Source organism: Eriocheir sinensis, chromosome 35 (genome assembly GCF_024679095.1).
Source record: "Eriocheir sinensis breed Jianghai 21 chromosome 35, ASM2467909v1, whole genome shotgun sequence".
Lineage (NCBI taxonomy): Eukaryota > Metazoa > Arthropoda > Malacostraca > Decapoda > Varunidae > Eriocheir > Eriocheir sinensis.
The window spans coordinates 7,170,272-7,192,910 of NC_066543.1; the positions used below are offsets into that span (position 1 = coordinate 7,170,272).

General features: G+C 38.6%; 2 protein-coding genes across 2 annotated transcripts; one reads left to right on the plus strand and one right to left on the minus strand.

The window, feature by feature from the left end:
- Positions 1-687: 687 nt before the first annotated feature.
- Positions 688-9,120, minus strand: LOC127007341 (PCI domain-containing protein 2-like). Its single transcript, XM_050878171.1, has 10 exons — positions 8,963-9,120; positions 7,647-7,785; positions 6,915-6,956; positions 5,683-5,804; positions 4,071-4,217; positions 3,592-3,711; positions 2,849-3,066; positions 2,545-2,645; positions 1,721-1,920; positions 688-1,476 (listed from the first exon to the last, which is right to left on the minus strand). The coding sequence occupies exons 2-10, from the start codon at positions 7,680-7,682 to the stop codon at positions 1,266-1,268; spliced, it is 1,197 nt and encodes a 398-aa protein (XP_050734128.1). The 5' UTR covers positions 7,683-7,785; positions 8,963-9,120; the 3' UTR covers positions 688-1,265.
- A 1,234-nt stretch (positions 9,121-10,354) lies between these two features.
- On the plus strand, positions 10,355-17,191 carry LOC127007343 (GPN-loop GTPase 3-like). The gene is made up of 7 exons (XM_050878178.1): positions 10,355-10,663; positions 12,640-12,771; positions 13,175-13,352; positions 13,871-13,959; positions 15,519-15,651; positions 16,406-16,539; positions 16,893-17,191. Exons 2-7 carry the CDS (start codon positions 12,671-12,673, stop codon positions 17,086-17,088), a joined length of 831 nt encoding a protein of 276 aa, XP_050734135.1. The 5' UTR covers positions 10,355-10,663; positions 12,640-12,670; the 3' UTR covers positions 17,089-17,191.
- The last annotated feature ends 5,448 nt before the right edge of the window (positions 17,192-22,639 follow it).

The window sequence follows — 22,639 nt, forward strand, 5'->3', positions numbered from 1 at the left end:
AAGATGCTGCCTGTAGCGTTGGTAGACTCTCTTGAGGTTCTTTTTCTTACTTGTGTTTACATCCAAATTATGTGTACTCTATATAGACAACATCTAGATAATGTAAAAGAAAAAAATTAACAACAACATTACACGATAAATGATTACGTTAAGGAGTCGGAGTCGGGGGTATTTTTACCGACTCCGACTCCAGCCAAAAGTAGCCAACTCCACCGACTTCGACTCCACACCCCTGGTAATACGAGTGTCCGTACCATCCCACCTCCCTGGCCAAACCATCACCATGGGTGGGGATGGTTCGAGCAATTTAGAAACTTGGGTTTCATCACCTACATCTGAAAAATGGAAATAGCTACGGGTATCATATTAACAAACTATAGAGCCAGATGATGAAGGAACATATTGAGATCAACAAAATTACACTACTTCAAACATTTTTTTCTAATAAAATTTTTTTTTTTAAAAGTGGCCGAATCATCACCGCTCTCCCCTACATAGTGACATGTGTGATCTTTAATGATATTGCCGGTGTCACGCCACAACCCCTCACACTTTCCTTGCGGACCAGTAAGCAGCTGATAATGAGTGCGTATATATATGAGCCACAGGAGGAGGTTAATGTTCCCCAAGGTCCACAATTCCATTCAGTGTCATGTATGACAAATTTGGATATAATTATAATATTGGGATATTCAAACATTTATTCATCAATGTTCTGTTATAATATTAAAAATAGGTTCCTGCATTCTAGCACTTGTTCTTCATACTAAAGGGTTGTGACCCAGGTTTTTTTTTTTTCCTTACATGAACAGCTTCATAACATTGGAGGCAATATGTAATAATTGCACAAAACAAAGGGCACAATTTAGATTAAGAACGAATATGCATTAAGTGATTTGTAGTTGGAAATGTAGCAGTAGAAAAATGCCCAGCTATTGAAAGAAGCATCAACATTACAACGAACCTTGATGACAGAGAAGTAAAAATTTTGATGCTCATCCATTCCAAGAATCATCGTTAATGTTAAGATTTTCTTCTGCTTTGCTGTCCCAGGGTAAATGTTTACATATGTTGCAAATTTTTGCTGTGTTTATGGTCACCTTTGTGAAAACTCATTAGCATAGTCTCAGTGTTGCAGAAATGGTGTGCCATTTCTGTGTGGATGCTCAGAGGGATGCTGATAACAAATGAGCTTTTCCTCTAGACTTTGCCTGTTGTAGGTAAACACAATTTTGTTATAAACACATTTGACAATCATCTTGGATTCAGCAAGAAGTGAGAGGTGGGAATGCATCTTTCTTGCTCACTACAAGCTTACGGTGAGCGTGGGAGATGTAGCCTTTCATGCGTCCATCATTAATCATGTTGGAGAGGATACACTCCGTCTCATCCAAGTCCACATCCTCCACACACATCCACTGCAGGGCACGCAGAAACAGTGTGATGTCAATCTGGTGGGTGCCACTCATCAGGAATCTGCAGAGGTGAGAAGGGAGAGTTTGCTTATCAATATCAATTTTTTAATTTCATATCTTTCTTGGAGAAGGAAAAGGTCCTTACCATTTCCTCGCTCATTCAAACCACCTTTGATGTCATAACTTCCCCATTTATCTTCTTGACAAATTCAGTTTGATTTTACCATTCCCATACATGCAATTCAAAATGTACTAAGTTTACTTCCTGTCATTCTAATAACAAAAGAATAAACAATCACACTTACACTTTTTTAAAGAGGTTCCTGAATGCTAATATTTTGAGCTTCTCCAAGATGAGGTATATACCAGCTCCAATGAAAAAGCTCTCATGCCTGGACAGGGTCTCGGAGAGTAACTTCACGTTGCCCTGCCGCACTGAGGTGACCACATCTTTGAACTCCGGCAGGTTATACCTCTCCAACAAGGACGGCTTAGGCAGGTAGCCCTTTGTGAAAATATCGACAGTATAAGAACAAACACTAAATACAAAGGTGGAAACACAAACAGGGACAAAGTTAACATTAAAAGAAAAAAAACTCCACTGTGATTACAATTGGTCTGTACTACAGTAAGTCTTCATTTAGCGTCAACATGTAAACAAAGAATACTGTGCACAGTAGGAAGAAGGGCAATAAAGCATCCGCCCTTTTTTTTTATAACTCTTAAGAGCACCCAATTGTATCAAACTACTTTGAATTATGTTCAAATACATGTTTCTTTCTATAAGTCAAATAATGAAAATATCAAACAGACAAGGAGAACTGGAACATAACAACAAGCTGATGGTCACCTAGTCTTGTAAGATGTATACTTTTGTAAGATTGTCATACACTTATGAATTCATATACTACAACAATTTGCATTTTTTTCTCATCAACTTTTATGACAAAACAATGATGAATGAAGCAACATGATTCAAGGACTTACTGTGCATAATTGACACATACAAGGCAATACAATATACAGTATGATACACATCACAAAATTTCACCTTGACTCTAGTGTGAGTACATAGTTAGAATATATAAGAGAAAGGATAGGCACTGAATTTCAAGTTACAACAACATACCCGCAGCATTTTGACAGGAATCAGGTAAATGAGGATGCGTCTTTTGTTCTTGCGACTTCCGACGTGGCCTCTTTGGAATGCAAATGACAAAGTTGCATCAGCTAAAAAGAACAAGGGTTAAAAAATTTGGACTAATGGGATTTTTGGATTATCTATGTTCAGATTATTGGACTTTTACCAAATATCTTTATGACATACTACACCTATCAATGATCCTATCCTAAACTTAATTGATTTTTCTTTTTCATAAGTCATGAAAAATTAAAAAAAACAATTCTCATCAGTACAAGGAAGAGCATAATACCTGATTGGAAGTCTGAGTCAAACATGTACTTCCTGCCGGTGTAATACTTGTAGGTGATGAGCTGGGAGAGTGAGAAGCGATCCTTGAAGTTAAGAGCCTCTATTGCACGTACCATTGGTTTGCAAAGGTTTAGTTTGTTGATCTTAAAATAAATCTTAAAAAATTGGTTCACAAGGTACAGCAGCCCCCAGCGCTTAGTGCAATCCTCTGTTGTGCGCCTGTGAAGCAAAAAAGCATGTAGTCAGTGGAGAGTAGATTGTCCTTTGAAATGGGAATCACTGGTGTCCAGATCCTTACAATGACTGTGACTTCAAAAATCTCACTTACACTAGGTGGCCTCAGTCTCCTACTCCTTCAGGGTCTGAGACCAATACTGGTTTTCAGGCTAAAAAGGGTGTGCTTTCACAAATCATTCAGCTTTATGAATGTCTTCCACTCCCGCCTATTAGTTGTCAGCTCTCTTGCTTCCTTAATCTGAAATAATACACTATACTCACAGTCTTTCACTATGTTTAGCCACCTTTTCTTTGGCTTGTTCCTTCCTGCCTGCACCACCGGGTTTGCTGCCAAAGATTCATTTCACCTCTCCTTTACAAAATCCTATGCATCTTTTTATGCCTCAAAATTACTACTGTGGGAATTTGGAATAGTCAGTAAATTAAAAATGCTGGTGAAAATAAGTGATTGCAAATAAAGATGACATAGTATGTAATTTTATGACGTCTATTCTCAGATATACTCACGTGTCTGCAGCACACACACGGAAGCAGCTCATTAGAGCTTCAGCAGCTTTCTCCAGGGTTTCTCCAGCCTTGCTTGCTCCTGTGCGAGTCAGTTCTTGGTCTGCAGCTAAAGCAAACAACCTGTTAAAAAAATAATACTTTTCATTCATAATTCCTACTATGGAAGTACAGTAATGACATATGAGTAATAAAAACACTGCAGCACAACTGTTGTGCTGCAATATTATAGAAAGTAAAGTTATGCATTACTGATGGTTTTGGCAAACTAAAAAGATTTGTAACTTTTATCAAAACAAGTACTATAATGAATACTTGCTGGGTAAGTTAGAATAAGCTACATCAGCCAGCAAAGATATTCATCATGTCAAAGCATTAAAAAATTCTTCTAGGAATATATTTGATACTCCAGATTAAATTACTAAATATATAGAATATTTTCACCATAGTGAAAAATCTCTATCAGCACATATATACCATACCTTACATCCAGGCATGCAGTGTACATGACAGGCAGCATCCAGTTCTCCTCCTTACATTCCTGCATGAAGCGCGCCACAGCTTGCACCACCACCATCTGTGTCCTCCATGCCTCCACTGTGTCTCCAGACCCTGCTGACGACACAGCCCTGGAAGTATGCCTTTGTACAGCCTGCGCCTAAGAAGGGTGACCGTTCCAATTCCTCAAACTACTGCCCTATAGCTTTACTTTCCTGTCTATCTAAAGCTTTTGAATCAATCCTTAACCGGAAGATTCAAAAGCACCTTTCCACTTCTAACCTTCTATCTGATCGCCAGTATGGATTCTGCAAGGGGCGTTCTACTGGCGATCTTCTTGCTCTCTTAACTGACTCTTGGTCATCCTCTCAGCCATTTCGGTGAAACTTTCTCTGTTGCGCTAGACATATCGAAAGCCTTCGATAGAGTCTGTCACCAGTCTTTGCTTTCTAAACTGCCCTCTTTCAGATTCTATCCCTCTCTCTGTTCCTTTATCTCCAGTTTCCTTTCCGGGTGTTCTATCTCTGTGGTGGTAGACGGTCACTGCTCTTCCCCTAAACCTATCAACAGTGGCGTTCCACAGGGCTCTGTTCTATCACCCACTCTCTTCCTGTTATTCATCAATGATCTTCTTTCCATAACAAACTGTCCTGTCCACTCATACGCCGACGACTCCACTCTGCATTATTCAACTTCTTTCAATAAAAGACCCTCTCAACAGGAAGTACACGACTTCAGACTGGAGGCTGCAGAACGCTTAACCTCAGACCTTGTTATCATTTCCGATTGGGGCAGAAGGAACCTTGTGTTCTTCAATGCCTCTAAAACTCAATTTCTCCACCTATCAACTCGACACAATCTTCCAAACACCTATCCCCTATTCTTCGACAACACTCAGCTGTCACCGTCTTCAACACTAAACATCCTCGGTCTATCCTTAACTCAAAATCTCAACTGGAAACTTCATATCTACTCTCTCGCTGAATCAGCTTCCTCGAGGTTGGGCGTTCTGTATCGTCTCCACCAGTTCTTCTCCCCCGCGCAGTTGCTATCCATTTACAGGGGCCTTGTCTGCCCTTGTATGGAGTATGTATCTCACGTGTGGGGAGGCTCCACTCACACAGCTCTTCTGGACAGAGTGGAGTCTAAGGCTCTTCGTCTCATCAGCTCTCCTCCTCCTCCTACTGATAGTCTTCTACCTCTTAAATTCCACCGCGATGTTACCTCTCTTTCTATCTTCTATCGATATTTCCACGCTGACTGCTCTTCTGAACTTGCTAACTGTTAACCCCCACAGCACGCTCATTCCTGTACTGTTGGTGTGTTATGGAACCAGTCTTGGAACTTTTTTATACCACCTTGTAGCTTTTTAAAATTTTATGTTGTCTGAAATCCTCACTCTTCAAAGTTAAATATTCTTCTTAGGCTCAGTAATGATCACACAATAATACCATGGGAAAGGCTCTTTTTATTGTTACCTTTTCTTATCTTCCCTAATATAAAGGGAGGTGACCAATGTATAAAGTGATTAATTACTTTATTCTAGACCTAAATTATGCTTCCAGCTTGTCAGATTTATTGTTAAATATTTTTTACCTAAGGTGTCCTGCAATGACTTCAGCTAAGGAGACATCGATTACTCGCTCCACGTCTCTCTCAGGCTTCTCCAGCATCAAGCGTGAACTCATGACGTGTGGGTCTCGAAAGGATATAAGCTCCTGCAAGGAAAAAGATTATATTGATTAAGCTTCAGGATGGAAAGGACAGGAAAGAGTGATCTCCTCTCCCAATGCTTGCTTGTAACAAGTAACCCTTGGTGTCTTTTGATACCAGGAAGTGGTTGAGAGCAATAATATAATCTTCTTTCAAAAAGGGTCATGGTAAATTTAATATCCTATTTCCTTAAAACTATGCAGCCAGTAACATGGTAAACCAACTAAGCTAGAGCTATACTGACTATTTTCATGTGTGTATGTACACACACAAACACACACACACACACACAAAAAAAAAATATAGAACATAATATATTTACAGAAAAACAGTATGGCTTTAGACAAGGGCGTTCATGTGCAACAAACTTATTGAGCTTTTACTCGAGAGTGACGGACATAACACAGGAGAGGGATGGATGGGTAGACTGCGTGTATTTGGACTTGAAAAAGGCTTTTGACAAAGTTCCACATACAAGACTATTATGGAAGCTGGAAAATAGTGGACATGAGGACACAGTAAAAAATTGAGAAAAGGAAGATGTTTGAGACATAAAAAAATATAGCTTCCCGCAAAGAAGCATAAAGGTTTGGAACAGACTAAATGAGGATATTTTGGCAAAGAGTGTGCATAACTTTAAGGAAAAACTGGACAAGTACAGATATGGAGACAGGACCACACGAGCGTAAGCCCAGGCCCTGTTAAATTACAACTAGGTAAACTAGGTAAATACACACACACACAGTTGCTATTTCAGTTGGGTTATGTTACTTGGTAAGGTTTTGCTATTTTACTGCCAAAAAATAATGATAACTTTCCATAAAAAATTGCATGGTTATACTTGTGACTGCGGTGAGGCATGGGAGGTATGGAAATAACAAGAGTAGTTTCCATAAGATATGCAAATTAACTAAAACAGACTTCCCATTAGTTTCTCAAGTTTGTAGGATGGAAGGGTGCATTGTCATGGGTGATATAAACTGAAATAATACTGAAAGCAGGGAAGCCTATCAGGAGATAACAAAATTAAACCTTTTCAAATATTTTTGGGGCATGATAATTTCATGAATTAATTAATGAGGGAGTCAATAATGAAGAATAAACATTATACTTACAGCAAGTGCTTCTCCATTTTGTTGGTACAGTGTTGCCTGGACCTGCAGAGTGAGGAAATAGATAATGCATTCAGAAATATTTCTTCTAGGCCAAAATTCATAGGCAGCAGAAGTTCTAACCATGGACTATTAAATGTCTTGGAAGAGATCCACAGATGACAAAGTCTTCCTTTCTGAGTGAGTCTGGGTAAAACTTACAAACAATGATCATAGAATCAGAGAGACTCTGAAAATAGCTCTGAAGATGAATATGAGGAAAACAAAGGTATTGTTTGATAATCAGGCAGGAAAACAAAATATAAACACATTGTTTTCAACTAGATTCTGTGACATTTAATGTAGTCTGTTTGCAGTTTTTGTTGTAAACTCCTGGTTCTCCTATGGTGATAGGGAGAGAGTGTAATGAGTGTGATGGAAAGCCCAGGCTTCAGAAAGGCTAGCCAAATCAAAATATTATAATAAATGTAACATACTGTTAAATGGCTATGAATAAATGTTCAAATGGTTATCAGACTTAAATGATTTGTGATGGAAATGGTTATCAGAGAGAACATAAACAGTTTCATTCATGAAACAAAAAACTATAAAATGAAACTTTACGGAAAACAAGTGTCTTATTAAACACCCAATATTATTAGTATGGATGCTTCCAAACTATACATATTAACAAATGAAGCCTCCATTCAACTAGGTCCTGAGAATACTTTTGTGAGTCCTTATCATTATACTCACTCTTTGCAGGTAATCATTTAATGACATAAAAGCCATATTGTCAGTGTGGCACACTTGGTCACGGTGTATGTTCAAGAGGTAATAATTATGTTTGGAAGTGACTACTGCCCTTAAAACAACTCGCTTCCTCAGGTCAGACCTGAAATAAAAAAAGAAAAGACTGAAAATGCTGGCAGTGGCATGAAGGAGAACATATGCAGGCATCCACCCTAATCAGTATGCACCATCCAGGCTTGCTAAAAAAAACTCCTTTACATTCTCTACCCTCCTTTTGGTCACTTCTTGGAAAATGCTCAGCCCTAGCAGGAAAGATAAATATCTATAACCTCACCCATCTCACAAATTGTGCATGAAACTGGTTATTTCTGTTAAGTTAGGATGGTTTTACTGATTTGCTAGCTGTTCTCTGCAGATCTCACTGGCTTCCTCAATTTCCCCATCCCTCCCAAAATACAATGATTTAAAAAAAAATGTTTGTCAATAGTGAAGACATTACAACTTATTGGAAATAAAACAGTTTCATTCTCACAATCTGCAGATACAATGAAAAAATTGCACTTGAGCCCTCACAAGACTATTAGGAATCCAGATCAAAACACCTTTGTGAGTCCTTATCATTATACTCACTCTTTTTAGGTATTTACTTAATGCTATAAAAGCCATATGACCTGTGTGAAACACTTGGCATTTGTTTAACCTGGTAGCAGCGAGGATCATGTTTCTTAATGGTCCCTCAAAGCGATAAAAATGAGAAAAAATCATCCCTCACACAAACCATTTCATAATATATATCAACGCATTTGTGATCAGATTATGTATCATCTATTTTGGGAGGTTTATATCATGGCACAAGTTTGGCCCGTTGCTGCTACACGGTAAAGCCACAGATTTGGCCCGTCGCTGCTACCGGGTTAAGAGGTACGTACTAATGCCTCTCTCCCTCAGAGACACACAGCACCATGGGTGGTCGCGTAATGAAACATAAAACAGAAGGATCAATGAAATTCATGCCATTTGTCACATGATTTGTTTTGGCCAATCAGACTTGCCATAAACCCCCCAGTCAGCCCGGGCTGAAAGTTAACATGGAAATGAATAGTCAGTGTTTCGGGATTAGACAACACCCATAAAGTAAATATGTACCCTATACTCCTCTCCCTTTCAGCCCTGGGACTTGGGCAGCATGGACTACCACCTTATCCACACCTACGGCACACCTTGCTCCCCCCCCTGGCCCGCCTAAATGTCCTGCTGTTCACCTCCAGCATTCCAGTAATTTGATACTCGTCTCGAACAACAAAACATTGCCATACTACCATCGTAAAGGGGAATTTGGCCTTTTAGGAGCGTTCTCTCGCGTCCGCCGCGCCGCGCCTCGCTCAGGTAAACAAACTTCTTCTTCTTCTTCTTTTTCCTCTTTTCCTTTTGCACTGTCCCGCTTTTCTTCTTTTGCACTGTTCCGCTTTCCTTCTTTTGGACTGTCCCGCTTTTCTTCTTTTGCACTGTCCCGCTTTTCTTCTTTTGCACTGTCCCGCTTTCCTTTTTTTGCACTGTCCCGCTTTTCTTCTTTTGCATTGTCCCGCTTTTCTTCTCTTGCACTGTCCCGTTTTCTTCTTTTGCACTGTCTCGTTTTCTTCTTTTGCACTGTCCCGATTTCTTCTTTTGCACTGTCCCGATTTCTTCTTTTGCACTGTCCCGATTTCTTTTTTTGCACTGTCCCGTTTTCTTCTTTTGCACTGTCCCGCTTTTCTTCTTTTGCACTGTCCCGTTTTCTTCTTTTGCACTGTCCCGCTTTTCTTCTTTTGCACTGTCCCGCTTTTCTTCTTTTGCACTGTCCCGTTTTCTTCTTTTGCACCGTCCCGCTTTTCTTTTGCACTGTTCCGCTTTTCTTCTTTTGCACTGTTCCGTTTTCTTCTTTTGCACTGTCCCGCTTTTCTTCTTTTGCACTGTTCCGCTTTTCTTCTTTTGCACTGTTCCGTGTTTTCTTCTTTTGCACTGTCCCGCTTTTCTTCTTTTGCACTGTCCCACTTTTCTTCTTTTGCACTGTTCCGCTTTTCTTCTTTTGCACTGTTCCGTGTTTTCTTCTTTTGCACTGTCCCGCTTTTCTTCTTTAGCACTGTCCCGCTTTTCTTCCTTTGCACTGTCCCGATTTCTTCTTTTGCACTGTCCCGATTTCTTTTTTTGCACTGTCCCGTTTTCTTCTTTTGCACTGTCCCGCTTTTCTTCTTTTGCACTGTCCCGCTTTTCTTCTTTTGCACTGTCCCGCTTTTCTTCTTTTGCACTGTCCCGCTTTTCTTCTTTTGCACTGTCCCGCTTTTCTTCTTTTGCACTGTCCCGCTTTTCTTCTTTTGCACTGTCCCGCTTTTCTTCTTTTGCACTGTCCCGTTTCTTCTTGTGCACTGTCCCGCTTTTCTTCTTTTGCACTGTCCCGCTTTTCTTCTTTTGCACTGTCCCGCTTTTCTTCTTTTGCACTGTCCCGCTTTTCTTCTTTTGCACTGTCCCGCTTTTCTTCTTTTGCACTGTCCCGCTTTTCTTCTTTTGCACTGTCCCGCTTTTCTTCTTTTGCACTGTCCCGCTTTTCTTCTTTTGCACTGTCCCGCTTTTCTTCTTTTGCACTGCTCCGCTTTTCTTCTTTTGCAGTACTGTTCCGCTTTTCTTTCTTTTTTTTCACTGTTCCGCTTTTCTTCTTTTTCACTGTGTGAATAAGTGGAGGAACGAGAGGAGGAGGACCTAAGAAGCGATACAAGAGCGTTTTTGTTACAGGTCAAAAGAAGAAGAAAGAGCTGAAGACCACAAGACAAGCTTCCTTATTCTCAACGGTGCATTAAAAGTGTGCGTGTTGCAACGCCTCGTGAACACCACTTCCCAGCCTGAACAAAGACTGCTGGAAGGACAACACCTCGCAGACACATGCATATTAATAGCTCCATGGTGAGGCGTTTATGCCCGAGCTAAAGTCCTACGTCACGGTGCTTGAATGGGGGGCAGCAGAGGCCACTGGATGAGGAGGCGACTTGGTTTGTAGCTCTGTAATGTTACCCTGTTCTTAGGGAAGGTAGAACTTTAGAATTATAACCAGGATAGGTTTTAATGTGGCAAGCATCACATGTAACTGATTGTCACAAATTCCTCTTTTTGAGATAGTAACAAATGAAGCAGCAACAGCCCACTTTCTTATGGCAATGGGTTACTGTTTTAGGCTTTAGGCAACAGGTTACTCAAATGAGAGGCACTTTCCATCATTAAACAGGACATCACGGGGTAAATATAGAGAATCACTTCGCGTCTCCAATATTCCTCCCACGGCAATAATAACCTTTCCAAGGTATCACTTTGAATTCATAAAATTCACTGAGGACATATTCCTTGCTATACCTTATTAACACTATCGTGCACGTGGCCGCGACATACGCGTCACTATAATTGTCTGGTCAAAAAGCACGGTTTCTGATTGACGCGACCATCGCGTCACTGGGACAAAAAAATTCACCAAAAATTCTGTAATTCTCATTGATGCGTGATACTTGGTCTGTAGACAGGCTAGCGCGTGTCGGCTCGAGGTAAGCTGATAGACCCTTCTTGCTGGGAAATTTTCCTGGGAGACTGGTGACACGAGCAGAAAATCTCTTTAGTTAACTCTCTCTAGCGGTCGCGGACAGGTTAGTGTGTGGCAGGGGGCAGGGTTACCAAAGATTTTTTTTCTTTCAAGCCTAACTCATCAACTATACCTATAGGTACATCATATAAAAAATCTGAAACTACCATTGTATAGGTAATGATCTGTTCTTTAAGATGAAACCATAAAAAAATATTAAAAACTATAACAGTTATGGAGATAAGTGGAAAAAAGTAAACATTTAAGAAAAATGTAGTTTCTTTGTTTGTTTTTTCAAATTTATGACTGTTTTATTTGGTGTATCAAAATTCCATTTGTTGTGCTAATTAGCTCATAAATGTCTGCTTCTTTTGTTATAGAACACAATTTGTTATATTTTTACTCCTTTTATGTGAAAATGTAAGTTTTTTTTATTTCAGAAATCGGTTCGCGTCACTTCAACTCATGATATTTCGGTAAAATGTAAAACAAACTATTTTTTTCTCTTTCCATATGAAAGAGCTTACAATTTACAGTGAAATGTATGTAGTTTCATAAAAGTGAACTGAGCAAAAGATTCGATAAGTGAGTTTTGAAAAAATTTATACCGCGCGCTCAAGGGACCAAAAGCAGGCCTCCCAATAGCCAGTAAGGTGTGTGTTTTGGACGAGAAAATCAGATGGGAGGGTGTGTGCAAAAGTGTTAACCCGTGCGTTTTGGTACGGCCATTTCTGTCCTAACGTGTTAAGTGTCACTGGGTCAGCACAGCCGGTATTTACCAATACGCATGACCCAAAATTGGAGTAAATTGGAGGCCATGGTGACATGAAAATCTGTAGGTTACTCTCAGGTCAATTGACAGCAGGAGCATTAAAGCTGGATGGTAGTCTTTACTGATGGGTTTATTATGTAACCAAAAAATACCCAGTAACAATGATTTTTGAGTGAAAAAATAAAATACTAGCGGCTACATGGGTAAGAGAGGAGCACACTATTGCACAGCTAATGCTGTTTAACTGCATTCATATTCATTTCACATTTAGCCATTTCTCAGCCACTCATAACTTCATGTCAGCCAAAGTGGACATGTTAAACCATATTATACTTTTTATTTTTTTTATTTTTGTCTTTGGAAAGTTACATTGAACTTTTTCATAATCATTCAATGAGCGTAAGAAATGGGAATGGGGAGATGCAGCTTGACCACAAATCTCATAAGAAATATTTAGGTTTCTGTTGGGGAAGCAGTTACGATAAGTTATAAGTGAATTGGATTCCTAATTACATTTTTGTTCATATAATAGAAATCATTGTGGTAATTAGCTTTCATTCTTTTGTTCAACTTTAATATGAGTTTGTACTAGAATTAATACATCTTCATAATTTTAATGATTGCAGCTTGAAAACAAGTTTTTCATCATATAAGAAAATGAGGTACTGCCAATTGGTGCTTGGGCCTGCTGGCTCAGGCAAGTCTACTTACTGTGCAGCCATTCAGAAACATGCTGAGACTATGAACAGAGTCATCAGGTCAGTGGAAACATTTTAGTGAATAAGCAGTTTTCACTCCACCAACCCTAACTCTCCACCACTCCCTCCATCATCTTCATATCCTCAAGTCCTATCAAGAATATTCCTCCTATGCAAGGGCTCCACTGCCACATGTCCTTATAGCCATGAGTCCACTGTTCATCCATTAATTGTTTTCTACTATTTTCAATGGCTAAAGAAAGATTTTGCTACATTTTAGCATTAATTAATTATCCTTTTGCCCATCCAGTTATTCCCTCAGTGCCACACACCCCACTCACTATTCCTGTACTCAGCCCACACCATATCCATTAGTCCCCTCCTTACCTCACATCCCACTCACTATTCTTTCACTTAAGAGCTGCTGTAATTACATTTAATTAACCTTTTTATTAATTTTCAGTGTAGTCAACTTGGACCCTGCAGCTGAGGCATTTTCTTATGAAACTTTGTTGGATGTGCGAGATTTGATTCAGCTAGATGATGTCCTGCAAGCTGAAGACATGGATTTTGGTCCCAATGGAGGGCTTGTGTTTTGTATGGAGTACCTGCTGGAGCCAGATGGGCTTGATTGGCTCAAGGTGATATGAATGTGTAGCATTTTTATATAGTGTTTCAGAAGATAAGGACCAGCTAACTACTTCAGCACATTTATTTGAGGATATGTTTCCCATGTTCTTAAAAAAGTTAGTGGTTCATTAGACAAAGCCTGCCAATGGAAAATTGATTTTACAAACTTTGCAATAACAATAAAATTATGTTACATTCTACTACTATTACATGTTTGATATTTTTGGTACTCACAGTTCTTCTCATAATACTTGCATGGGTGTTTGTCAATAAGGAACCATCCATTGATGTGGAGATGAATGAGAGTGGCATTCCAGGAGAGGGGATATTCAATTTTTTGATTACTGGTAATTGAATACTTTGGTTTGAAAAATCAAATTCAGTGGAAGCTTTATGATACCAATTAGGTACAAAACTGAAGGGTTTATTGTAGATTGTCATGTAATCTAAAAGACATTTATGTTTGTTTTATATATGGTTGTATGGAATATTCTTACAGGAGATAATTAATTATTATTTTTGTTGTCAGGAACAACTTGGTGACTATGAAGATGACTGCCTCTTGTTTGACTGTCCAGGTCAGATAGAACTCTACACACACATGGATGTCATGAAGAGGTATGTATTTATATTTCAGCATTTGTCTCGCATTTGCTCTCCCACCACCTTTTGTGAGGATTTCAATGTATGTTTGTTATTTACTTCATATCATATTAGACTACAGTAATTTAGTTTACTGGTCATTTTCATGTGTCAGCTCCAATGTTAGGCATCTAGGTTGTATCATCATTTACAATTGCTAATTTCCAATTTTCTTTTCCCATTAAATTCAGTGTTTCAGTCCTGGACTTGTATGTGTTCCTTTACCAAGTCATTCTGAAGGCTTTCATTTTCTCACATAATGAGGAAATAAGGAATCTGCAAGAGACCAATTGATATTTCCAAGGCAGCTTCTGAAGGTCCACAAACCCATGAATGTAGTTTACCTTCCTTTGGATCTTTCAATAATATGTAAACTGAATACATGGTGGCTAAATATATTTCATTTGTCTGTTTTTTTTTTTAACCTTTACTAATCTAAATTGTATCCATTGCTGCATATCTTTCTTTTCTCTCTCTCTCTCTTTTTTTTTTTTTTCTTTTTTAATTCAAGCTTGCTCCAAGCAAGCATACTCTAAAGGCGGCTTTACACCTGGCAATTCCTGGTTGGCAATACAGCCGCAACGTGCTGCCGGCAGCATTTTTGGTCTGGGTCTGGGTCTGGGAGCCCTTCTCGCAGCAAGTTCTCTGCAGCTGAGAGTGTCCGTCTTGTATTGCCGACTGGCAGCTGGGTAAACAACATGTCAGCGCCAATAAAACAAGAAATGACCGATGCAGATAACAAGATTTGGAGCCGGGAGGCCGAGGTGGCATTGCTAGAGGAAGTGAGGCAGCATCGACACTTGTGGGACCCACAAGATAAGCTCTACAAGAGGCAGAGTCTGCGCAAAACAACTTTTGAGAGAGTGGCAGCAACATTGTGGGAAATCTTTATCTCTTTGCGAGATATCGAAGGAGGGAAGGAATGATTATGTTCGTGTATTATATAATCACACCTAATGCCTGGGGGCTGGAATAGCATGTTGCTCCCTTCTCCTTTGTTGTTAAATGCAACAATAAACAATCAATCAATACTACTTATGATAAAACTCGTTTATTTAAAATATTTCTACAATATTAGGCAAATGGACCAAACTCATTGTGGTTTTAAGATATGGTAGTAGCCTTTTGGGGTGTCTGGGATGAATTCATGCCCTTGCATTTACTAGCAGTTTACGTCTTGATGCTCCCGTTGGCTCCTCCCACGTGTGAAGGTACTTGCTTCCGAGAGCACCCGGCCGGTCTAGCCGCTAGATCGCCGCGGCTGTATTGCCAGCCAGGAATTGCAAGGTGTAAAGCCGTCTTAAGTCACACTCACATACCATCTCTGTGTGACTCTTTTCTTGTGTTGTACTGTTGTGACAAGAGACTTCCTGTGTAGATGATTATTGAAAAGTTTTAGGTCTTTGTTCAGCTAGCAACGTACTATGGAAAATATATTGCAGCTGCGTAGTCATTTAATATGAACATGATGAAAAGAGTTATTGAAAGGCACTGGATATGAACATATGTATTTAAAAGATACTTTTTTATTACAGATTAGTCCAGCAGCTTCAGGCCTGGGACTTCAGAGTATGTGCAGTGTTTGTATTGGATGCTGGATATATGGTTGATGCTGCCAGGTTCCTCTCAGGGTCCCTCACTGCACTGGCCACTATGGTGCAGTTGGAGGTAAGCAATAAGCATCTGTTTACTTGGGCCACACAGCCTTCTCAAGGCTAGTAATCTAGTGCATGTTTATGAAGGTGGAGACATTTTGAACAAATCTAAAATATATATAGGAACAGTAAAGGGTGAAATTGGCTCACTAATAGTTGCACCAGCAGTACTGGTAATGTTTCCAAATGAGAGTGTGACTAATTTGTGAAAAAAGCATATCCAGCATAATTTCATCTCTTGAGCATGAAGAATTAAGTAGTTTTGAAAGAAATATTTGCCCATCTGGATCTGTCTGTTCATAGCAAATCCAGCAGAACTTTCCCCTAAGACTTCACTCTTACCTATAGGTTCCTTACTCTCATGTCACCAATGTCCCACAATGCAAGAGCTGGATTTTGTTTACTTTGCTCTAAGGGACATTGGCTAGATAATGAGGGTTGAGTATTGCAACCTTTAGAGGTTTTCAGACTTTTATCATAAGCTAACAAAAGATCCAGCAAACAGATATAAGGTTTCTGTTTTAGAAATATGGACCGTTATACTTTAGATAAGGTTAGTAATTTTAGCAATGATGTTGACAAGTGGTCTCATGTGTGCTGGATGGATATTGTGGATTATCTAGTATATACCACTAGTTTTATGCGTACCACACAAAAGGAAATGAGGGCAAAGAAAAGCCTACTATCTATTTAATAGAAAGAAAGGACTTGGTTACTGAATTTGTCACTTCTCAAGCATTGGTATTAATGACAATATTATTTTTCAGGTTCCTCACATTAACATTCTAACCAAAATGGATCTGCTGAATAAAGCAGCCCGAGAGCAGTTGGAACTATTTCTGGAGCCAGAGATCCATGAACTGCTTGCCTCAGAACACAGCATCTCCAGGTTTAACAAAAAGTAGGTGTTGAAATTAACAAAATTTGTAGTCAAAAGATTTTGATTATTTTCAAGGAAATTGTATTTTATACTCTAGTTGTGAATAATTTTAATGTTTAGGGGCAGTTTTTGTGTATAAGCTTGCCAATTTGGTTGTTGTCAGATGGATGGGAAAATGTGCAATTGTTGAGGAAATAGTTACTTCACCCGACCCACACACACACACACACGTACATACACCTTCAACAAGTACTTTCCCAAAGGTTTTGCAGACTCTATTCCTGTACACAAGTTATTGGAAAGTATTTCCCTTATATTCAGATGTCATACACTAGTGAAGAGTAATTAATACTGTTACGTTGTTTCTGTTTCAGGTATCAGAAGCTAACTAATGCTTTAGGAAAAGTTCTAGATGACTTCTCCCTAGTTCGGTATGTACCTTTGAACATAAACAATGAAGAGTCTCTAACAGACGTGTTGATTCAAACTGACTTCGCTCTTCAGTATGGGGAAGACCTTGATGTCAGAAGCAAAGACTTTGAATATCCAGATCCCGAAGACAGGGAGTGAAATGTTTATCTTGGGAAGTTTTTGTCCACCAATACCACTGGTGTAACTAATTGTTTTATTCATTTGTATCATAAATAGGATTCATTAAATATTTTTCCACCTCTTTTTGTATGTTATTTCCATAGAGTCAAGGAGTGCACTTTTGGAAGTTGTGGCTAGCTTGCGATTTAAGACCACTTTCTCTTCCTGACACCGTGCAGCGACACTAGAATTCAAACCACCTCAACCTAACTTGTCACTTCCAAGTGTTGATCTTAAGATCCCATTCAGGCACCACACACTGCATTTACTTAATATTTTTGATGGCCATTATTAATAACATTTTGTAAAAGTCATTTCACTGAATCTACCAACTCATCGTCAGCCTGATTCATTTGACTGCAGGACACAAGCCTCTACCATACTCTTTCATTCATTGAATTCTTGTTTCTCTAGTTGTCAGTTTTGATGTAAATGTTCCATTTGCTATTTCATCACAATTTTAAATGAACCGTCTTCCTGAGTTATTTCATATCAGATCTTTTCCAGCCTGTCACTTTTCATCCATCTTTTATCCACTCTCTGTTCTACATGTAACGCCTGATACTTTTCTGTGTGGTGCTTAGGTTACATGCACTACCACCCTCACCTGGCTCACCGGTTCACCATGGCCCCATTGCACAAGAATTTACTCCAGAGCTGTACAAATTCATATTTATAGCCTCTGGTCTACTCCAGCTCCCCTAAGGTGTATTAATCTTTTATCCAAGAATTAATCAGAATCACTGGTAAACTCTGGAACAGCCTTGCTTGGGTACATGTGTGTTTTTAAACTTCAGAGATTTCACTTGGTTATTCTGGATAAGGTTTCCCCTCAATTAGTCTGATTTTTAGAGGGTTTACTGTAAACCTTTTCTTATAATTTACCATTTACTTTGAGGGTTCATTTCATTCCAGCACAGGGCAGTAGTAGACATCCATCAAGTAACAAACATTCAGTGCTCAAAGTTAAGAGTCCTAGTAGCTGGTCTTTGATATTGTCTTGTGACATCACAACTGCTCTTCCACAAGCGAGTGAGCATGTTTGGTGTCAATAAAATAAAATTACGCCATTCAAGCAGGCAATCAGGCCAAAGCAGCACCAGCCATCACTACCAGGAAGCCAACAAGTAAGCAGAATTCCTGTAATATAACAGAATAATCATGTCTGAGTATCATGACAATAGTTGTGAGATGTGTGGGAAAACTTATTCAAGATTGCAGTTATAAGGCATCTAAAAATTTTGGGCATTTTTTTTTTTTTTTAGTAAGTTTAAACACAAGTTGGCACTGAATTCCAAATAAAATATTTTTCATAAAATATATGATTAGTTTCAGTACCACTTAAATCTAATTTCCCATAAATGACTAGTTAAAAAAATATCAGCATAAATGTCACTGCTGTCTTAAAGGGAAGGATCTGCCTCTTTTTGTAAATAACCTGAGGGTCTTCATTTCAATATATGTTTTGAAGAATAATACCGAATATAGAATGAATTGTAAGATTTTCTTCTTTTTTATGATTTTTGTTTTTTCAAAAAATTGAATATCTACTCCAATTTCTTTGTCCTTTGCTCACAAAATACTTTTTAACCTTCCTAACAAATTTAGTAAATTTGATTGTTAAAACCTTTTCATTTAGTCCCCCCCAAAATATCATGAGAAAATTTGCAGTCCGGACTTATTTGCACTTCTGAAAAAAAAAAAAAAAAAAAAAAAAAAAAAAATTTTTTACTAACTGTTCTGTAACATGTTTAGTTTTTAACCCTAAATTTATATGCCAATTGCACAAAAACTAAAGAAGGAAATGCATTTTATGTATTATTACACGCAATCAAAAAGTCATAATGTCCCAGACCTGTTATTGTATGATTCCTTAGGGTTCATTGATCACATATCTATGCATTTATCTAATGATGTGACACCTGGTTCTCCCTTTCAAAGGTATTAATCACTCTAGGCCTTGGGCAAGGGTATCGTGATGTGCCAAGTCCTTCATTGTTGCCAGGTTTGATATTTCAAACTCGCCTGGTTTATACTCATTGCTTACAATGTCATTTACTTTTCTTCTCTTTTTGCCTTTGGTTGAAGTGGTAGTTCTTCGATTTCTATGTTTCAACCCTTTTCTATATTGATGTTTGTTCTGAACATGCTTGTAAGTGGATGACAGTCATAGCCAAAATTGTGTTCTATCACTGTCACTTGGGTGGCAAATTTCACTTTAAAGTATCCTGCATACTTGACTCATGCATTTCAACCATACTTTTGAATGCAACGATTGGTTTGGTGGATGTGGTGGTGGTGAGGGATCTTGTATTGGCGAGGCGCTTGAACTTGAAGGTGTTGGCACATAGCTATTGTTTGCGTTTACCCTTGCATAAGCTGCATTCGGCTGTTTTTCTCTACATGCCGTTTTCTCTTCAACATGAGGTCAGTGAAAGGCTTCAGGGCAATTGTAAATACTCTAATGCCTTACCAAGAGCTCACGAAGGAAGATCATGATGTAAACAAAGCAGTCTTCCCTCAGACACTACTTTATCTGAGTGGGTGTCAGGAAAGCTGCAGTGGGTCAGGGAGAGGTTGCCAGATGCACAAGAATACATTGGTATTTGATGATTTTATCATATTCATCAAAAATAACATAAAACAATTCCTGCCACCCGCACTAGGACTGGCTTGCCACGCCCACTTATTAGGTATTTTTAAACTCAGGCATGGTGGGACATTTAACGTTGCAGAAAAAAATATAAAGCTGATACAGTACCCCCTCCATCGCGGGGGTTACGTTCCAGACCCACCTGCAATAAGTGAAAATCCGTGAAATATAAATAGTCTATTTAAATACACCCTAGGCATGTTTATATGAGTTTTATGGTACTTTTAAAAGCATTTTAAGGTCCTTAAACACTTTTAAAACAATAGAAACATACCGTACACTGTAGGGAGACACACGGAACTGAGACAGAACAAGGCAAACAGCTTCTCTCCCTGTGAGATGCGAAGCAGCGAGATGCTGCTAGAACACAACAGCCGATTGGCGGCCGAGAAAACAATACCGACGCTCTGATTGGCTGAATCGGTATGTACGGCCATTCTATTGTGACATGCGAGATTTAAGCTCATAAACAATGCTGCGGAATGCAGCGAAATGGCAAAAATATATGCGATATCAAAATTAATAGGTCTTACAGAAAAAAACGCGAAATACCGGGACCGCGAAAACTGAACCGCGATATTATGGGGGTTTACTGTATTTGATAGCTTATGCATAGACGTTCATGCCAGTGTATCTTATTTTCGATATTTTTCAACTAATTTTTTAAAATATGGTGTCAGATCCTCCCCTTAAGTTAGTATTCTACAGAGAGAAAATATTAATGGCCTGCAAAGTTAGTATTCTACAGGGAAAAAAATATTCATGGTATCAATTTAAAATGCCAGATATCATCACATATACAAATTTATTTTATTATGACAAAGATGGGCCATGACCATGTTGAGTGCTGTCACGGCAATATTCAGGTGTTCTTATGTTGAATCATGAACAGTGGATAGGGAGGGGATGGAAAGAAAAGCCTTTAATTAAAGTTTTTGTACAATTGTTAGTTTTACAAGAAACAAATGCAGTGAACAGGGAAGGGAAATGCTCCAATATTTCCAAGCCAATGATTAATTAATGTTTTTTTTATATATATTCTTGTCCTACAAGTAGCTATAACCTTTAAGAATCATACACTTTGCTTCAGTTAGTGAATGCATATGCATACTGAATACTTTGCAAGGCAACCTTTCCATCCCCTCCTGCTTCATAATATATTTGAGCTGATGTGTTTGGTGACTGGCCCTAACAAGCAGGTACAAGTACTCACTTTTTTTATTCTCATTCTTATGAAAAATGGAGTAAAGTAAAATTTGATTGACTATAATCAAATCAGTTTCAATTGTTTAACACACACACATGAAAAAACGGTAAATTTAGTGGCAAATGTTGACTGCAAGAATAGTACAAACTCAAGTTTGAAAACATTGTGTCCACACAAGGAAAATCTCAAAATATTAATTAGCCTTGAGAGGGTGAACTCTTTGTGATGGAAGAGTAATAAATGAGGTTAAACTTGTCAACTTGAGTGTGTTTATAATAATAATGCAACCTGGCCCTTGGTGTGTGTGTGTGTGTGTGTGTGTGAAATGAATCAATAGCATATATCATCAGACAACAGAGCTAAAACACAATCAAAAGTAAGGTAAAGTTGGGAGCATACGTTATAGCTGCACGTAGCAGTGGTGCTCATCTCCATTTTGTTAGCTCTTTGAGCCTGTGGTTGGAGAAAACTATTAACTTGACACAAGGCCAGTGTGACATCCGGTTTATCTGAGTTTACCTTCCCCAAGTTTTCCAGGTACCCATTTATCGACCATCCTGGAAAGAAGGATGAACAGTTGGGTGGGCTGCATGCTGGTTGCCTAGGCCAGGATTCAAACCCAGGCCTGCAAATTCATAGTCAGGGACACTAACCACTGCACTGCAGAGATATATAGAAGTAAAGTAAATGGCAAAAGGAAACTAGAATAGTAATGTTTTTGTCGCGAGTGATGGGTAATGGTTGCCATTATGGTTCAAAGAGTAGAGCCAAATGCATTTAAAATTAGAAGACAATACTGAAAATCATATATTTTGCTGATAAAAAAAAATCCATTGCATAACTGCAATCTATGGGTAAATGCAGATTTTATAGCATGTTCTTTATTATCAAATTCTGTTGGCCAGTAAAATGGCCACTTTGTGCACAAAAATAGCATTTGGATGTCTAAAACTTAATAAGTGGAAGCTTGATTTGTCAGACAAAATGGTAATTTTGTTGTGGGCCAATCTGATCTTGTCTGGTGAAACCAAAATTGAATTAAGGAAATACATGGAAAGTAATCTCTTACATGGTTGGGGAACAAATTACGGTGTGTAAATGCTATTAGTATATGTTATGCACCTCTGTAGTTTGAAACTTTCATTCTAGATATTAATTTTGGTTATTAATTGTACTTAATTTGATTAGTCACTCATGTAAGTCTTTTAAGTCGATAGAAGTGACTTAAAATGATACATTTATCTTGCACATTGTAATGGGTCTTGATAATCTTGGTAAGTTTTGTTTTCACAAGTCAGATATCCTCAATAGTTATTGGTTATTACTACATGGCACATCAAAACATCTGATGGTAGCAATGGTTGCCTCTTGCTTCAGTCACCTTCAGGCTGCCTGAGAATGAAAATCTGAGTAACAGCCAATTTGACACAAAATCATTCCAACAATATCCCATGATTCAGAGTAGACATTATTACCAAAGGCATCAATTTGCCTTGCCAAATTACTTTTTAATGGCCACACACAACAGGAAGCAGGAATCACCAACTTGAAAATCTGAATCTTAGTCCTTTTGCACAAGCATTAACAATGCCATATGCTCATTCTGAACAAGTCCTTAACACCTTGGGCCAAGCCAATTCACTGCAAGCCTTCTTAGTGGGACCGACCAT

Coding starts and splice junctions, on each gene's coding strand:
- LOC127007341 (XM_050878171.1), bottom strand. CDS start 7,682: ATGGCTTTTATGTCATTAAATGATTACCTGCAAAGA. Junction 2,646..2,848: donor TGACTCAGACTTCCAATCAG/GTATTATGCTCT, acceptor TGTTCTTTTTAG/CTGATGCAACTTTGTCATTT. Junction 1,477..1,720: donor AGGAACCTCTTTAAAAAAGT/GTAAGTGTGATT, acceptor TCACCTCTGCAG/ATTCCTGATGAGTGGCACCC.
- LOC127007343 (XM_050878178.1), top strand. CDS start 12,671: ATGAGGTACTGCCAATTGGTGCTTGGGCCTGCTGGCTCAGGCAAGTCT. Junction 13,960..15,518: donor CACATGGATGTCATGAAGAG/GTATGTATTTAT, acceptor TTTTTATTACAG/ATTAGTCCAGCAGCTTCAGG. Junction 15,652..16,405: donor CCACTATGGTGCAGTTGGAG/GTAAGCAATAAG, acceptor ATTATTTTTCAG/GTTCCTCACATTAACATTCT.